The 17,958-nt window shown below is 44.1% G+C and overlaps 1 protein-coding gene across 1 annotated transcript in view; it reads right to left on the bottom strand.

Moving 5' to 3' along the window:
• Positions 1-17,958, bottom strand: part of PRDM2 (PR/SET domain 2) — a 128,976-nt gene that overhangs the window by 73,641 nt on the left and 37,377 nt on the right. The window contains exon 5 of the mRNA XM_088455768.1: positions 11,081-11,233. Within this exon, the coding sequence (XP_088311894.1) occupies positions 11,081-11,233 (153 nt within the window). The remainder of the gene's footprint in view (positions 1-11,080; positions 11,234-17,958) is intronic.

Here is a 17,958-nt window from a genome sequence, read left to right as displayed (position 1 = left end):
TGGTAGTGCCCTCTGTAGTAATCGCCCCCTGGTAGTGCCCCCTGTAGTCGTCCCCCCCCCCCCCCCAGTAGAGAGAGAAGTGACAAGAATAAAAAAAAAAAAAATCACTTACCTGAAACTCCCGCTCCTGGTCCCGCCGCTGTCCGCTCCTCCGGCCGCTTTGCATGGGAGAGACGTCGTCATGACGACGTGTCTCCCATCACCCACTGCGGGAGCCGGAAGATGGCTCCCGCAGTGGGAGCAGCAGCAGCAGCCGCCGAGAGTCAGACAGACTCTCGACGGCTGCTGATTACACCAAACACGCAGCTGCCGGCTCCGGCGGCTGTGTGTTTGGCAGTGTGTAGCGCTGACCGAACTCTGTCCGGTCAGCGCTACACTTGACTCGAGTATAAGCCGAGGGGGTACTTTTTCAGCACATTTTTTTTATACTCGAGTATATACGGTATTATGAAAGCAGTCAAATGTAATAGTAGCCTTTAATTTAAGTGCAACTCTACTTAAAAGGATAACTCCACTAAACTAAGGGCCTGATTCAGACCCGCTCGCAAGTGGTTGATGGCCGGGCAGTGTGGACGCACGGCGTGCGCGAGCCCCGCAGCGAGAAATCACTTGCTGCGGGACTCACTACAAGACAGGGCGGCTGTCAATGTTGATCGACAGCTCACCCCGTTTTGTAGGCGGGAAGGGGGGGTGGCTGGCCAAACGGAGGCGGTCCCGAAGGAACGTCTGCCGTTTGGGGGCGGCCCTACTGACATCACTCGTGATGTCAGTAGTGAGCTTCCTGCTCTATTAGAGCAGAAAGCTCACTGGGGCTTGCGGGAACAAGACCCTACCACAAGAGCATATACATTACTATGGCACATGTTGAGGCACTCCCAGTTGTGTATCTTGAATGGGTGCACCCAGAATAAAGTCTGAATGGGCGGCCACTATTATTCCAAAGAAATAGTGACAAAAATTATACTGGTGCCATATTTCCGCTGCAAATATGGTGCACGTACAGCAGGTAGCAAAGACTTGGCACAGTGCCACAGGGGTGTGTCCGCACGATCACATCATGGCCCCGCCCCCCGCTTAATAATGCCGATATTACCGGCATTACAGAGCAGGGGGTGGTGCAACGATGACGATATTCAGCGCGAACCTCGTCATCGCCCCTCCGAACCACCCGTTTTCACATGCGGCCGCGGGACGCCAGACGATGCGGGGACTTGCCTCCTCTTTCGGGGTGTCGGGAGTGGTACTTGATTTTCGGGAGGCTCCCGACGGTCCCGGGAGAATAGGCAAGTATGGTTTGAGAACAAGTGACTTAATACCTCAGTCAATTTGATTTAACCATATGGATTCAAGCATGGATATCCTTAAAACTTCTATAGTAAGACAGTCACAGTGCATAAAAGATGCTGATATGGGAAGGAGGAAGGGAGCTCAAGTGACAAGTGAGGACATGTTCAGTTACTAGGTTTACATTTCATCAATTGCTATTTATTGCTCATATCATGCACCGATTACAGACAAGCTGCTGCATACTAGAAGACTCTTCCCATTCCAGAGTGGGAATATTGGGATTATTCAAAGTTGTATACTAAGTAAGATGAGAATACATTATAATTGGAGATCCATAATTTGCATACATTAAAATAAAAGGAGGAGGATACCTTAACAATGGAATCGGTCTGTTACACCGACGGCCGGACGTGGAAGGAAATCCTGATCGTCCGAAAGTATTTCCTAACCTAATCTACCCCCTAACCCTCCTTTGGGGTGCCTAACCCTAACCTCCCCCCTGTGCCTAACCCTAATCCGCCCTCTAAGTGCCTAAACCTAACACCCCCTTTCCCTGCCATCTAAACCTAAGTCCCCCGGGGGGGTGCCTAACCCTAAGTTCCCCCCGGGGATGCCTAACCCTAACCCTTCCTTCCCCTAGCCTAAACCTAACCTCCGGGGGGGTGCCTAACCAAAAGCTCCCCTTCGGAACCCTAAACCTAACCCCCCCCCCCCCCCGCGGCTGTCTGCATCCCTTCGATCGGGATGCCGGGCGCCGGTCTCTCGGCGTAGGTTAATTAACCCGCACCGGGATTCTGTAGTGGAGATGCCAGCAGTTGGCATAGCGACCGCCGGCATCATAAACGTATACCAAAATAATATATATAGGTGTAATGCCTAAAAATTGTGTGATTACTTTGACAGTAAAAAAAACAATCGAAATCCAGATTAAGGCCATTTCAGTGTAAGGTTTTTAAGTCAGAAATAAAAATTACTTCCTCTTGATATTTGTGACACATGATCAGCCCCCTCCCCAATGTTTACAGACTTTTTTTTATTTTTTATTAATGCCCATGGATCAGTGGTTCCCAAACAGTGCGTCGTGGCACCCTGGGGTGCCTCAGGTTGGTGGTCCAGCACCAAATAAAATAATTTATGGTCAATGTAATGCAAGTATGTATGTGGACAAACAGAAGCTCAAACCTGTCCACCACCACATACCTAAATCTAACGATGACAGGTCAGCACCATTTACTTCACTTTACTACTATTTTTATTTCTGAATTTCTCAAACTTTCGGCTTAGGGGTGCCGTGAAAACAATGCGGATACTCTAGGGCGCCGGGATTCAAAAAAGTTTGGGAACCACTGCCATAGATTTTAGATTTGAAGGGTCTCTAGCATGCATAGAGGCAAAATGGTTGGAGACAATGGACCTCATTAAGACTCATTCAGCTGAGCGCTCGCAACCGGGTCGATGTTTAGGCCCTGCACACGCGCAGCGGCCGCACTGCGCGTGCGCAAGCCCCGGAGCAAGAGACAAATTCTCTCGCTCCGAAGCTCACTACAAAAGGGGCGGCTGTTGATGGTGATCGACAGCTCGACCCATTTTGTAGGCGGGGCGGGAGGTGGTTTCACAAATGGAAGCGTTCCTTAAGGAACGCCTGCCATTTTGTGGGTGGCCGCACTGACATCAGCAGTGATGTCAGTGGGGAGCTTCCTGCTCGATCGGAGCAGGAAGCTCCCTGGGGCTTGCGGTTGCCGAGACCCAACCTTAGGTTCTCGTCGCAAGCCCCGATGGTCGCGATGGTCTTGACCATGGCGACCATCAACCTGGTCGGAAGCTAAAGCTGTGGGTGGCAACCCACAGCTTAGCTAGCGACCAGGAGGCCGCACTTGAAAAGCCAAGCGGCCGCCCTCATTCAGAGCGAGCTCTTGCTTCTTGCGACCGGCTCTGAATGAGGGCCAATGTGTTTCCAATTTGTTTTTAATATCTTTTATGTATTCCGCAAGCCCTACACTTCATTTTCTTTGTGCTATTAGATATAAACTAGTAGTCTATGGTTCCCACTGTTCTCACTCCTGTGGTCTTGCATGCTGGACACTTCAGGCAGTGGGGAAAGAAAAAACCTGGTTCTCGAGCCAGGACCCTTCATTCTTTTGTTTTCCAGAGTCAGGGCTTTCCTTCTTAGGTTGTCCTCTTTCTTATAGATTTGTGGTTTCTTTGGTAGAAATTCTTTCAATTCATCATCTTTAAAAGGAGCACTGGTCAATATTTCTCATCAGTATTTCCCACTGTTTTAGCCCGATTGCCAAATTGTTTTATGAAATACACCTCTTCTGATTTCACTGCTTCTTTACTTTACTTTTAGTAGTGTCTTACTTTCTAGTTTAATGATTTCCTTAGAATTCTTTCTGGGATATGACAAAGTAACAAGGACTTTTTCAGATCTGTTGCTAGTGTGATATAGTTATCCAGGGTTGTGCAATTTCTCCTTATTCTTTTAAATTAGCCCTATGGGATATTGCCCAGCCAATTCTGATGATGACTAATAACTTCATCCCAGCAACAAGCAGCCAACGGTCTTCATAAAAGTCCTTGTTTGTATCTTATTATCCTCAACATATAGCTCCAAATCGAGGAATTCTACCTTCTCTTCACTCACACTGGCCATTAATTCAAGATCGTATGGATTCAGGCCCTGATTCAGAGCCGGTCGCTCTGGCATCGCGACCATCGTGCTTGCGACGAGACCCTTGTGGTAGGGTCTCGTTGCCGCAAGCCCAAGAGAGATTTCGGCTCTAACAGAGCCGGAATCTCTCCACTGACATCACTTGTGATGTCAGTGGGGCTGGCCCCAAACGGTAGGCATTCACATGGGAACGCCTCCGTTTGGGCAGCCACCCCCCCGGCCCGTCCACCAAAGGGGGCATGCGCTCTGGGCCATGTGCTCTGCTGAATCAGCCCCTTTATTACAATGCCTTTCTTGTGACTCTGCAGTGCGTCATGGTCTTGTGGGAATAAGTTATATCTTATTTTTTTTTTTTTTTTGGGGGGGGGGGGGGGGTTTGAGTTCTCTAAATCCTCCTACACCATCCTCTGGAATGTCTCTATGTGGCGTATTCAATTATCTGCGGGGGAAAAGCTATTCAATTAAATAGCCTTATTCCCACGCCGTAAAACCATGACTCACGCGCGGAAACCATTGATTCCGCATAAACTGCGGTTTTGATTTTTTTTATACCTATCTTTCATTATTATTATCATATATTCATATGGCGCCACAAGTGTTCCGCAGCGCCTTACAAAGTACATAAACAAATTGTAGACAAGCGACTTACAGAACAATACAATGCAGGAATAGGACATGGATAATATATATTGCTACATTAGCGACCATAACACCCAGATAAGCAACAGAGCATAAGCAACCAAGTATTAGGTGCCATAGTGGTGAGTAAGAAGTAAATGGAACTAAAGTAGGGAGAAGCACAAGACAGAGGGCCCTGCTCATAAGAGCTTACATTTCTGTTGTTCATATCTTTGAGGGGGTTGGGAACGGGATGCTGGCACTCAAGATCCCGGCAGTCAGAATCCAGACGCTGACATCCCAACAGGGTTAGAATACCAACACCTGTCAGTCAGTATCCTGACCCTCCCCGATGCCTAAACCTAACCGCCCCACCTCCCCCTCCCTAAACCTAGCCCTCCCCTAGTGCCTAACTCTAACCCTCCCCCTCACCCCAGTATATACCGTCGGGAATCCGGCACTGGGATTCTGACAGGTGTAGGGATTCCGGCGGCAGCATTCTAAGTACCGGCATTATCTCTGGTGTATATGTTTCAATTCTGTTTTCCGATTTTCCCATTCTCCATCTATTTTCCTTTTTTTTTTTCACTCATTTGGTAATTATTTTCTACTCCTTTATTGTTTATAGTCGGTGGTACAGATTGGTCGGGTCTCCTGGACCAATGTCTTGGTTCCCCCTTGTCATCTTCAAATCTCTCTTTTGAACTTCTCCTGTTTAATAATTATTATTACTTCTTCCAATTTTTGGAGTTTACTCTCTTGTCATTCTTCTAAATGTCTAATATGTGTGCATTTTCCTATGATTTTCTTTAGCTCCATATCCATAGTTTTGGGCAATTTTTTTCTCTCCTCTTTAATCAGGTTAATCAGATTGTAGGAACAGTTGTCCAATTTTTAAAATTCCATTTCTTTGTAAAATCTTGGTTGATGAGCATGTTCAACTTTTGTTGATCAACCAGTCCTCTGGGCATCACCTTTTTTTAAGCTCTAGGAGCTTTTCAGATCTTAGAAAGAGATTATAGAAGGTACATTCTGTGACCTCCAGTTCTTCTGGGATATATTCATAATTGAAAACTGTGTATTAGGACAATCTGTCTTTTGCTTAGCTTCTCCATTTTGTAGGAGATTAGGGCGCTGTTGTGAGACGATGTATACAGTATATATGAGACAGATACAGATGTGTCTTCACTCGTCTTGTTTTAAGTCGCGCCAAAAGCCCCTCTTGGCACGCCTGGTCCTGTGAGACTCAGCTAGCGCCGGGTGTCTTTTTTGCTGAAAATGCGTCTAACCGCAGTAGAGAGTGGGCACACCACTTGCCAATCATGTTACAGCTTTGTTACATTGACAGAATTAGATTTTTCTTAAATAATCTTAGTCTCCCCACTCTTGACCCAGAGGACTGTCAGTTTCTTGACTCTACTTGTTCTGAGGAGGAAGTGGTGCGGGCTATTGATTCTCTACTATTAGACAAAGCCCCGGGCCCAGATTACTACATTTTACAAAATCTTCAAAGCCGATCTGGTACCTGTTTTGAGGTCAGTGTTCAATGAGACCTCTATAATGGGATGCTTCCCTCAGGAAATGCTTGAAGCTCAGATTTTTTTCTCTAGCCAAACTGGTTTCATGGAAATCTCTTGCAGAAGGCTAACTATCGGTGCAGATCACAGCCCCTATTATCAGTGGGAACTACTATCTGACCCATATGTACCAAACTCCGAAGAGAAGCTTTGACTTACGGCATCCTCAGGTCGCCTAAACCCCTTTATGCCCATGGAGGCAGTTTCGCAGGAGAGGGATCCTATGATCCCTCTCCCGCAGTCTATGAAGAAAGGATTAGAGCACTGTGAAGTGAGGCAAGGGGCACTATGGAGGAATATGAGACACTATGAAGTGAGGTAAAACAGACAGCAGGTACTGGGGAATGTTACACCAGAATAAAGGAGAATTATTAGAAGGGACAGATGATCGTAATAACAACACTAACACCCCTGCACCCACCTATACTAGTTCCCGGACCTTCTCCACTGTGGTCACCACCAGGACACAGTGGTATCCAATTAGACCCCGTTTTTTACATCTGAAAATTTTCTGTTTTTCTCACATTTGCAATCTAATGATTCAGACCCTTAGTTTTAGATTCCCCTCATTCTGGGTCTCTGTGACGTTACTGCTAATTGATTTAAATATGTCCTTCTGATATCCATACTCTGTGATTATGGATGATGTATACCAGTGGGAGATGTATTATTTTTTGTTATGATTGCTTGTTTTTTATATTCTGTGTACCTCCTGACCTTCTGGCTGTTCTCATTTTTTATTTCCTCTCTTTTTAGGTTTCACTTTTATTTATTTTTTTTACTCTATTTCCTGTATCTGGGAAATGTAATAAATACTTCTGTTTTAAATAAGAATGAGATTTGTAAGTCCTCTGTTGTGCAAGGCAAATTTCTTCAGGAGGTCGCAGGAACATTCAACATGCACCAATGGTTTGTGGGGAACTCATTTTTTAAAAGGACAAATATGAATGGCCTTTCATTAAAACGTCAGTTCCTGAATCAGTTTATAAGCGTGGCTCCGGTGGCAGACTATGCATGTATTACCCTGAAATGGACTACAAGCTTTCTATCTCGGTCACTTTCTTTCACATACAAACTAGGCTACAAATCATTAGTTACAACAAGGAATTGCTGCCGTGCTAAGGGCCTGATTCAGACCCGCTCGCGAGCGCAGGACACTCGCAAGCGGGTCGATGGTGCCCTACTGCGCATGACGGAGGGAGCTCCGTCGTGCGCAGGCGCGAGACCTGGCTAGCGACAGGGTAGCCGTCGCTCCGGGTCTCGTACCAAAGGGGGCGTGCTGTCGATGTTGATTGACAGCACGCCCCCTTTGGTGGGCATGCCGGGGGCGTCGTTCCCATGGGAACGCCTACAGTCTGAAGCCGGCCCCACTGACATCAGTAGTGATGTCAGTGGGAGTGATTTTGGCTCTGATAGAGCCAAAATCACTCCAGGGCTTGCGGCAGCGAGACCCTACCGCAGGGTCTCCGTCGCAAGCCCGATGGTCGTGAGGGTCTTGACCATCGCGACCATCATCATGGATGCTTGCTATAGCTGTGGGAGGTCACCCACAGCTATGCGAGCGTCCAAGAGGCCGCTCCATCTTCATGTAGGAGGGCCCCGATTCAGAGTGAGCGCTCTGGTCAGAGCGTCCGGCTCTGAATCAGGCCCTAAGTGTGGTTGTTCCTTGATGCACAACGAAAACAAATAGAAAATCAATAAGGGAGTTATTTTTAGCTCTCTGCAATTCATTAAAACTACAAATAGATTAAATTTTTTTCTAACAACTAAGTTTAAAGAATCACTGTTTACAAATAAAATACAATTTATGCTCTCAATTATGTGTGTAGATACATCTGCAATGATTATTTTATGTATCCCTGATGCAATTTTTTTCTTTTTACAATAAAAACTTATATGAGGTTACAAGGAGCAATTTAATAGACTACAGATCTACTGTGTATCCACTAGACGATATAATGAACGATTGAACGACAACGTGATGATATCGTCAGGTTGTGCAGCTTTGGGGATGAGGGAGGGTGCCGGCACTGAATGATATATTGTCCAATGTCCACTGCACAATATAATAAACGATTGAACGATATCGTTGTACTGTTCATTATATCGGCTATGGATACGTGGTATAAGTAGTATTGACTTGTATGTAACTTGCTGATTTACCAGTATAAAGACACCAGAAGTAATGATTAGATCCTACACTTTTTTTTTTCAAACACCTAGACATAACAGTCATATAATAAGTTGAGTATATATATTTTTTTCAAATCGTGATGTAAGTAATTACTAAATAAAACCACAATTTCACCTTAACATATGTAATAAGTTCTGTATAACAGCTGAATGTGTGTGAAATAACTGGGAGAGTTTATTATAAAGGGCCCGATTCAGAGATGGTTGGTAATGAGGTCGTATTCGCAGCCGCTCTCGCAATAGCTGTTACGGAATATGCAAATGCTAATCTCATCCTTCCCTTTGTGCGCCCTGGTGTGATGGGAATGTACGAGCAGGGAGACGCCCACTTTCAGGCTGCGCAGTCTGTTCATTTGCGATGGAGATTGTAAACACTCAAACATCGACGCAGCATCAACCGCACCACCAACATTTGCGGTAGCCTAGGGTCTACTCTAGCTACTCTCCCCAAATCCAGCTAAACATGACCTCTGAGGCTGAGGACTTGCGACATGGAATGCAGCAGCGTTCCAAAACGTGCCCGTGTCACTCCTTTTTGCAGCCATTTTAGGCCATCTCCCAGTCTCCACCATGAAACGCCCAGTGATCACAAACACCTGAGAACAATTCTGAATGAACTTGCGAATGACATAGGACACTTGGCTTTGCGCGCGCAGTAAGGGATTTCTGGACTTTTTGTGCATGCACAATAGCAAAACATTGGCGCTGCATCCATCTCTGGCCCTAAGTCCTCTATGCTCTTTTTTACTTATCTGCAGCAAGTCTAAAATAAGTGTTTGACTGCCTGGTGTACTTGTTTTGCAGAAATTCATTGTGCGGACTGTTGATTCATACAAAGGAGCAGGGCCAGTGATGTCACACAAGGCTGGTTCTAGACCAAGGGAAGTCCAGGGTGAACATTTTTGTTTGGCACCCCCCCTTCCTCCACAGATTAAACATATCTCAGGAATGCTTTCAACATATAAGTTAATATCTGTATTGTGTCTTTTACCACACCGTGAGCAAAGTAACATTTGATCCAATTTCTTCCCTATTCTGGTGTTTGGTCTGAGCAACAACTGAACCTCTTCACCATTTTGTATGCTTTTACACATTGAGTTGCTGCCACACTAATGGCTGATCAGATATTTGCATTAATAAGCGGGTGTAGTGATATAATTATTAAGGTGGATACTGAGTGTGTGTGTATATTGAACTATGGGCCTGATTCAGAGCTGGACGCTATTTGCGCTTGCTCGTTCAGAAAAAGGGGCTGGCTATTTAAATTGAGCGCTCGCTCTTTGCGGTCTGTTGACGCCTCTATGTCTGAGCAAGCGAACGAAACATGCGCCCGCTATTTTGTAAAGACGCCCCCTGGCCGCTCACATCCTACATCATCTCCGCTATTAGATTAATCGAGTACATCGAAAGGCGTCTGAACTGCTCGCAGTGCTTGTGGTAGGATTTTCCTACCGCAATCATGCGAACAGTTCAGGCTAAAAGACAACCAAGTGACGTGGCCAATGACGCTGCTTTGTTAATTATGCACACCCTTAAAACGCCCGTTTTGACCGTTTGGCACACCTGCGTTCGGATCACCACTCCCCGTTTTCAAGCACCTTCCCCTGTTACCACCCACAAATGCCTCATTCTGTCACTCAAATTAGCAGGCACTCACTATTTTGCGAGCGCTCGATTTCCGACCGCACTGACTGGTTGGCGCATGCGCATTACGACCCATACGCATGCGCAGTTGTGCGAACAAAGCTCGGAGCGAACGAGCGGCCGCCTGTGAGCGTCTCTGAATCAGGCCCTATACCCATAATACTTATATTATTATTATTTATATTATTAAAACACATACACATTGACCCACACAGGAAAAAAAAAACACACATTGGCCCCCACAAGCAAAATAAAAACACCGTTGCCTTCAAAGGAAAAACAAACAAACATATTGCCCCTCACACGGAAAAAAAAACAAACACATTGGCCCAGACAGGTAAAAAACCAACACATTGGTTCCAACAGGAAAAAAAAACACGTTGGCCCCCACAGGAAAAAACACAATTGCCTGTCAGGAAAAGAAAAAAAAACTTTTTTTTTTTCTCCTGTGGGGGAAAAGGTTTGCTCTTTTTTCAGTCAGGGGCATTCAGATTGTTTTTTTTTTCCCTGTGGGAGCCAAACACACTGGCCCCTGACAGAAAAAAATTGCCCCCCCCCACCTCAGTCGGCATCATCACCGCGCTCACAGCACGCCTGCTTTCCCTGCATCAGTGACTCACTGTTTCACGGTGATCAGACAACGAGGGCGTGCAGTTACGTAACCTATGAGGTCACGCCACCGCAGCGCCTTCTCTGTAGGGTCATGCCCAGCCTGGGCAATGTTTGAGTTACCTGAAAGAGCCCAGCGTTGCCCAGACCATTGGGTTTGCGTACAAATCCAAATCAGGCCCATAGTTAATACAGATGGGGAAAAAAAAAAACATAAAAAAGGCATCACCAAGTTCACCTTTTTCTTCCGACAGGCAAAACTCTCACTGCCACCGGTGAAAGTGCATTTAGAATTTTCAACTCAGCATAGAACACTGCGTACATATAAAGTTAGCATAGAAAACCTTCAATCCTGTGTTGAACATGCTGTAACTAAACCTATTCCCCACATTTCCACCTCAGCCTTTTATCAATGTGCATTCCCAGCCAGCAAATGGTCAAGACATCAAGTCAACAAGGCCACATAAAAAAAAACACATACCTTTAACGTTTTATAGTATATAGCCCTGTTGATCTCTAAAGGGCAGAGATTCTGTTCCTTTGCTGAACGAGCCCAGTTTACATAACGCAACCAGTTGGCTTTCTGTGGATCTGTTGCATCAACGCACATCCAGCCCAGATTTGGGTAATACACCTAAAACACAATAGTCAACATTTCAGCAATTGCAGTAACAAATAAAGCTACAGCTGGTTTTTGGACTTCGCAAGATTTCGGGAGCTGGTGATAACATTCAGCATGAATTTAATAATTGTGCGGATGGCAGCTTCAAAGTGGCGCAAGCACACACAATACATATTAAAAAGTAATCCTTAATGTAAAAAAAAATAAAAAAATACAAGCAATGTAACAAAGAAAAACTGTATTCCAGCGGCACGTTTCTCTTTTTTAGTTCATGTGAGAGTGGAGTTACCCACTGTGTATCATTTTACAGATTATACCGACCCCTCGCAATATAGTGAGCGCAAATCCCCTACCATCTTCTTTTCTTTTGTACCACAGTGTAGCAAAGTCAGGTATATAAAAAAATATACAACCTAACAGGAGATAATTATCTGAGGGCCCTTCTAGTACGAGTAATTGCTCGGGCAACCACTAAAAACCATTGATTTTGATGAAAGCCTAACACTTTCTAGAACACATGGGTCTACAATTAGGCGGCTGCATTTGAGAACAGGCGTTTGTCAACTGGAAAATCAAAAGAGATGAGCTAGCAGTGTAGCACAGGGGGTGAGTCATTTTGGAATGGTATCTGGTTATCGTTTGGTCAAATGGGGAGTTAACTTTATATCTGTCACTTGAAGTCCATAATGTATACTAGTCAAAAAAAATGCTTCATCGCATACTGGCTGATTGGAACTGTATGCCATAGTGGCCTCCAGGGCTTTGCAAAACATATATACTACTATTTATGTGGAAGTTATAATGGTATTTAAGTGCCATGTGGTGTACATGTCCTACTCCCCCTTCTCTACATTACAAACCTATATTTACCAGGCTCCCACAAAAACATGGTTAGCCATAGTAAAAAACTATCCTGAAAGTTACTGATCTAGTCACCTGTCTATTGTATAGAATTAACTTTTTTTTTTTTTTTTTAAATATATATATATACCGTCTTCTTTGTCATAATTAAAAGAGATTTTTCATATATATATATTTAAATAATTGTTGGATTATATCACCATTTCTTTAGGCATATAATAAACCAAATCACTTGTACCTGAGCCTCCAATTGCCATCTGTAGTAATGCATACAGTGTTTTTCTTGATATACTCAAAATAACAATCATAATAAATAATTATTAAAAAGGTATCTGAAAAAGACTTGTACATAAGCAAGCGATACAGCCAGGCAATGGGTGAAGGCAGCAATACTGGATTGTATAGACAGGGATGTTACCAGTGGGTAGAGAAATAGAAGGGTTCCACCTTACAGAGGTTTAGTTAGGCCACACCTGGAGTACTGCGTGCAGTTGTGTAGACCACATCTCCAGAGTGGGATTTACAAACTAGAAAAAGAAAGAAGAGCAACTAGATGGTGCATGGTCTAAAAACTAAACAAAAATACAAAACAAAAACAAAAACTCAAATAAAAAAAAATCATTCAAACCTTAAATGTACCTTTTAATAACCATAGGAAGGACCAGAAGTCTAACTTGTAGCTGCACCTAGTTGAGAATAGTCCCACATGGTGTACAATTTATTCTTAAACAAATAAGTTTTCTTCATATAAAATTTAGTGCACAATTATTTTTTTTATATGAATACGAAAATGGCCGAAAAAGTCAGAGAACAACACTCTCTGTTTTTCTTCGGCATATGCCGACTTGGACAGAATGATTTACAATGCCTGAAACGCAACAGATACAGTGGTGATGATTTATGAAGCTCAGATCACTCACCTGCCATGAGCCTAGATTTCTGACACATGTATGTATGTAAACAAGATGGCAACGCTGGGTGCAGAGGTGGCATGCCTAACAAGAGCTGGTCTGCCTCGCTTTGCGGACCAGTGCATGAATAAGATTTCCCTTTGTGAAAGGAGATATTGGAGTGGGGTAAAAGAAGTAGACCCAACGAAACTCTGATAGGACAGTAGCATCATAGGTACACAGGGATTTTCACCCTAAGAGGGGAAATTCAATATGAAAGGTTAACTTCCCTGGCGAAGTTAACGTTTCGTATCGGAGTTTTTTTCTGCGTAAAGGTATGGTGCGCGCTCCCGCTTATCCCCGTATTCAAAATAAAATTAACGGAAACGGGAAACTCCGAAGTTGGATTTGCGTAAAGTTACGAATTTTTCCTTAAAATAATTGTAGGACCCCCCTAAAGTTGTAAAAACATGGGGGAACACTATGGATACCCCCGTTTTAGCCTTTAATTGAAAGTCGGGGATTTAAATAGCCGCAGCAGGTGCTTTTTTCCCGACATTGAAGAAGTGATGCAGAAGAGCACTTACTGTAGGTTATTTTTTGTTTTTTTAAGTGGTCCCATCAAATTTGGGGTACATGAAAATGGGCACTAGCATATTTTTAAGTCCCTAAAGTCAGTTTTTAAAAATTCTGCATTTGTGCACCTGCCACTATAATTCTATTCTAGAAAACACCTGCTGCATACTTGCAGAATAGCCCTGAACCTATTTCCCTATTGTTTAACATTTTTTTTCCATTTATTTTTTTTTGCACCCCAATTTTTTTATTAATTTTTTGGGGTGTCCCTATTTTTTTTTTAAACTTTTTTTGACACAGTTCTTATTTAAATGTCAATCTCAGGGATGCAGGCAATTTTTTTCAAGCCTGCACCCCTAAACCCCAATTCTGCACTTTTTTTCGACACCTCTACAATGGTGAAAAGTTATCACCGTTTTTTATCAAAGACTTGTCAAAACTGCGATAAGTCTTTGAAATTGAATAGGGTGTAAAAGTAAAACAAGTGATAACGTAAAAACGTTAAAAAGTGCGATATTAACGCAAAAAACGATGTTATCGCACCCATATTGAATACCCCTATAAGTGTTGTTTTCACTGCATAACTTCCCTTGTAATACAAATATTTGACCTCTGTTTATTGTGTTGAATTCAGCATTACATTTCCTTTCATTTGATATATGAATCATTGCACTGCATGAAGTGTAACAGTTTTTCTAAGCATTCGAAGTTGAAAAACATTCACATTTCAAAAAGTGTCCGCAATTTTGGCCACCTCTGTATATTTTAATTACTTTATTTCTCAATTATACAATGTTAATTGTACCACTGTTGAAGTATGCAATTTTTGTGCCACTCTCCAATGCTTCTTTCTGAAATAAAAATAAATGTAAAAAAAATAAACAAACAGTATCACTGTTTGGTGTGGGCTTGAGAAAGGGGGGGGGGGGGATCTCATCTCTGCTTCTCACTCCTGATCTTACCACAGCCCCCTGCATATCACCACAGGTCTGTGCAACTCATCCTAGGACTTTGATTTCATTGAATTATTTATATTTAGGGGTAAATTTACTAAAGTGAGAGTTTTTAGAAGTGAGTTTTAAAAGTGATGTTACCCATAGCAACCAATCAGATTCTAGCTATTATCTTCTAGACGGTGCTAGTTAAATGTTACATAGAATCTGATTAGTTGCTATGGGCAACATCACTTTTAAAACCTCTCACGTTAGTAAATTTACCCCTTAAGACTATTTAGAGAGAGACTCCACCCACAGTCTGGCTGCACCAATGACTTTTTAATGTCAAGTTGTGTGTTATATGTATAATTTTATTTTGTTAGTTTTTTTTCTTGTATTTGATACATGCAAATGCACATTTGTGTTTATCCATGTGGTAATGCTCTGAGCGCTGTGGAATATGTGTGTGCTATATAAATAATTGGTAATAAATAAAGAGCAACAACTGCAACCGCCAGCAGCAGCAATATGCCTTCACCATGTTCCTCTTCATCCTAATCCGTAGCAATGTACAATAAGGACACATTCAGCAAGAGAAAGTCGCATACAGCCTATGATGTCTTGAGGATATAATGTGATTGATATGGAATCGTTCAAATCCCGACGCCGGAAGACCGGTACTAGAAGATCCCAACAGGGTATTTGTACTATCCCTAAACCTCCCCCCCCCCTAACTCTCCTTTAGTGGTACCTAACCCTAACCTCCCCCCCTAGTGCCTAAACCTAGCCCCACTCCCCGCACCCTAAATCTAACCCTCCCGGGGGCGGGGGTGATTAACCCCCGCTTCCCCTAACCTGACCCTAACCCTAAGGACCTGATTTAGAGCCACTCACTAGCAAGCGGCCGCTCGTTGCAGACAATGTTCACCAATGTGAGCATGCGTGTAGTTCACAGTGCGCATGCGCAAACTAGTACGAGTGATTCGGATGCGCTCGCTCGCCCTGCCAAGACAACCCAGTGGAATGATTGACAGGAAAGGCCGTCTGAGGGTGGTAACAGGGGCAGGACAATAGTAACGGGGGAGTGGAGTTGCGGACGCAGGCGTGCCAGAGTGTTTCAACGCCGTTTCAGAGGCGTGCATAATTAACAGGCAGCGTCATTGTACACGTCACCTGGTTGATTCTTTACACAGAACTGCTCGCAGTGCTTGCGGTACGGTACAGTACAGTCAACTGCAGCGCTGGGGTCAGATCTGATGGTTCCCGATGTACTGATGGTTGTATATGCTTCCTGGAGATGACGTACGCTAGTGGGCAGCTAAATACAGGCTGGTGGGCGTCTATAAACACAAAATGATCACTCGCCAAGACATAGTGGGCGTGCTTATGTCTTGCTGTGTGAGCGGATGCCTTGACATCACATAGCTAAATTCTCATACGCTGGGAGCGAGCGGCCACATCTAGCGAGCGGGTCTGAATCAGGCCCTAAGTCCCCCCCAGGAGCCCGTAATCTAACTGCACCCGCCGCCCAGCTTACCTTCACTCGGTATGCCGGGCGTCGGGATCCCGACGTAGGGATAATGATAGGCGTTGAGATTTCGACCGTTGACTTCCTAACTACATACCGATTGAATTAGCTAAATCCCAGAGCACTGCAGCTAGTTTGTGTAGCAGCATAAATCTGAAACAATATTGTCGCTTAACTGTGTCCGCGTCACGTCCCCCCACTTCAGCGACTTTGCTCAAATCTTACTGTAACACAAATCTTATTAAAGTTTCTATATAGGAACTGGAATGCAAAATCTTCTCTCACTCTCACTGATCATACACAGCCCAATACGTGTTACATGCAGTTCTGGATTGGATCAAATTGTTATTGCACAAGATAGAACTAGGAGATCACCATCAGGTGGCAGAGCACATTAAATATACTTGTGTGGCTTCATGAGCATCATAGAACCATCAATGGACTATGGGCCAGAAGGAGATGTGGACAGTATTGCACGGCCACAAAGGAACCAGCTGTGCAATACCATCCAACTAAAATGCAAATGCAGCAGAAGGAATCTGTAGGAAATAGACACCGCCTACATGCATCTGCGATCCGAGTGCAGAATCCGTAGACGGTGCTTCAGATCACCATCGTGGCTATCGGTCGCAATGGTTGCCTGCCCTGGGCCAGGCTGTGAAAGTGAAAGCATACTCAGCCTGGCCGTCGGAACGCCTCTGCCAGGTCCAGTAAGTCTGCTTCCTATAATGCAGACCCTGGGCTTGGCACGCCTATAAAAACTGTGGCGACACTTCCCCGTTTTGTAGAACAGTCCTGGTCGTTGCCTCCCAAATGCTGCAGCAGGTCAATCATGGTGCGCTTAAGTGGAGACTGAGCAAAAAAGGAGGACCCATTCTGCACATGTGCAAAAAAAAGTCCTTCACATGTGCAGACCCCCAAACATCAGATATGTACATAAACCATCGGGTTTACGAACATATCTAAATCAGGCCCTACGTCATGGAGCATTTATGGATTACTGGATAGAGCCCTCTTCCATTCTAGGCAAAGGCAAGTCAGGAGTGGCTTATGCCATTTGAGTGTGCCCGTGTAGAAGACCCGCAGTGCGTTGAAGTGACGAGAAAAGATGTTGCCATAGTCTCTATGATGGATTGCAGTAGGGAATAGATGGGTGAGGGGAAAGCCAGATCGGAAGAGATGCAGTAATAAAGGAAGCAGAGTATGAGATAATGGATGACCATTTTGGATGCATCTTGAGTGAGAAAGGGCATAGCATAGTAATATTTCAAAAGGTGACAGGTCTGGAAGAGATACTGGATGTTTTGTGATTGAACACTGTGTGTCAACCTTTACCATCCTACCTGTGCCAATGTTGATAATCCAACTAAACGGTCAGACATCTTTGTTAGAAATGTGCTACAGCATCCGTCTGCCTAGGAGGCATTACTTAGATCAACAAATTTACAATTACAGGAACTCGCCACTCAGCAAACTAAGAGGTTGAAAAGAAAGATTTTCCCACATATGACATACGAGAGGCAAAGAAGAAGAACAAATGCCACCACATGTTCTCAGAAGCCGGCACAATGAGGAAATGGTGCTAGATTAATTTAAACAGGAAGTAAAAGGATTGTGTAACATTCAACATAACATTATTGTAGAATTATCAAGATAATTTCTTTATAGGACACCATAAGGCTTCTGTAGCACAATACATAGGGTTACACACACAGCAAACTGCAAAGGAGATTGAAGGCAGGGCTGATTGCTCATGGGATTCCAGAGCAATGGTTGGGGGTTGGCACGGGATGAATCCTGAAGGCAAGAGGAGGTGATTAGTGAGAAGGATAGGAGGTGGCAATCGGCAGAGCTACATGTGAATGGAAATTAAGCTGGAGATGAGGCAGATAAGAGCAGTTAAGGGATTTTTAGAGGAGTTTAAATGATAATATGGGGATCAGGGAG

The sequence above is a fragment of the Taudactylus pleione genome, unplaced genomic scaffold (assembly GCF_031769625.1).
Source record: "Taudactylus pleione unplaced genomic scaffold, aTauple2 ptg000671l, whole genome shotgun sequence".
Classification (NCBI taxonomy): Eukaryota; Metazoa; Chordata; class Amphibia; order Anura; family Myobatrachidae; genus Taudactylus; species Taudactylus pleione.
This window is presented reverse-complemented; position numbering and strand designations above follow the sequence as displayed.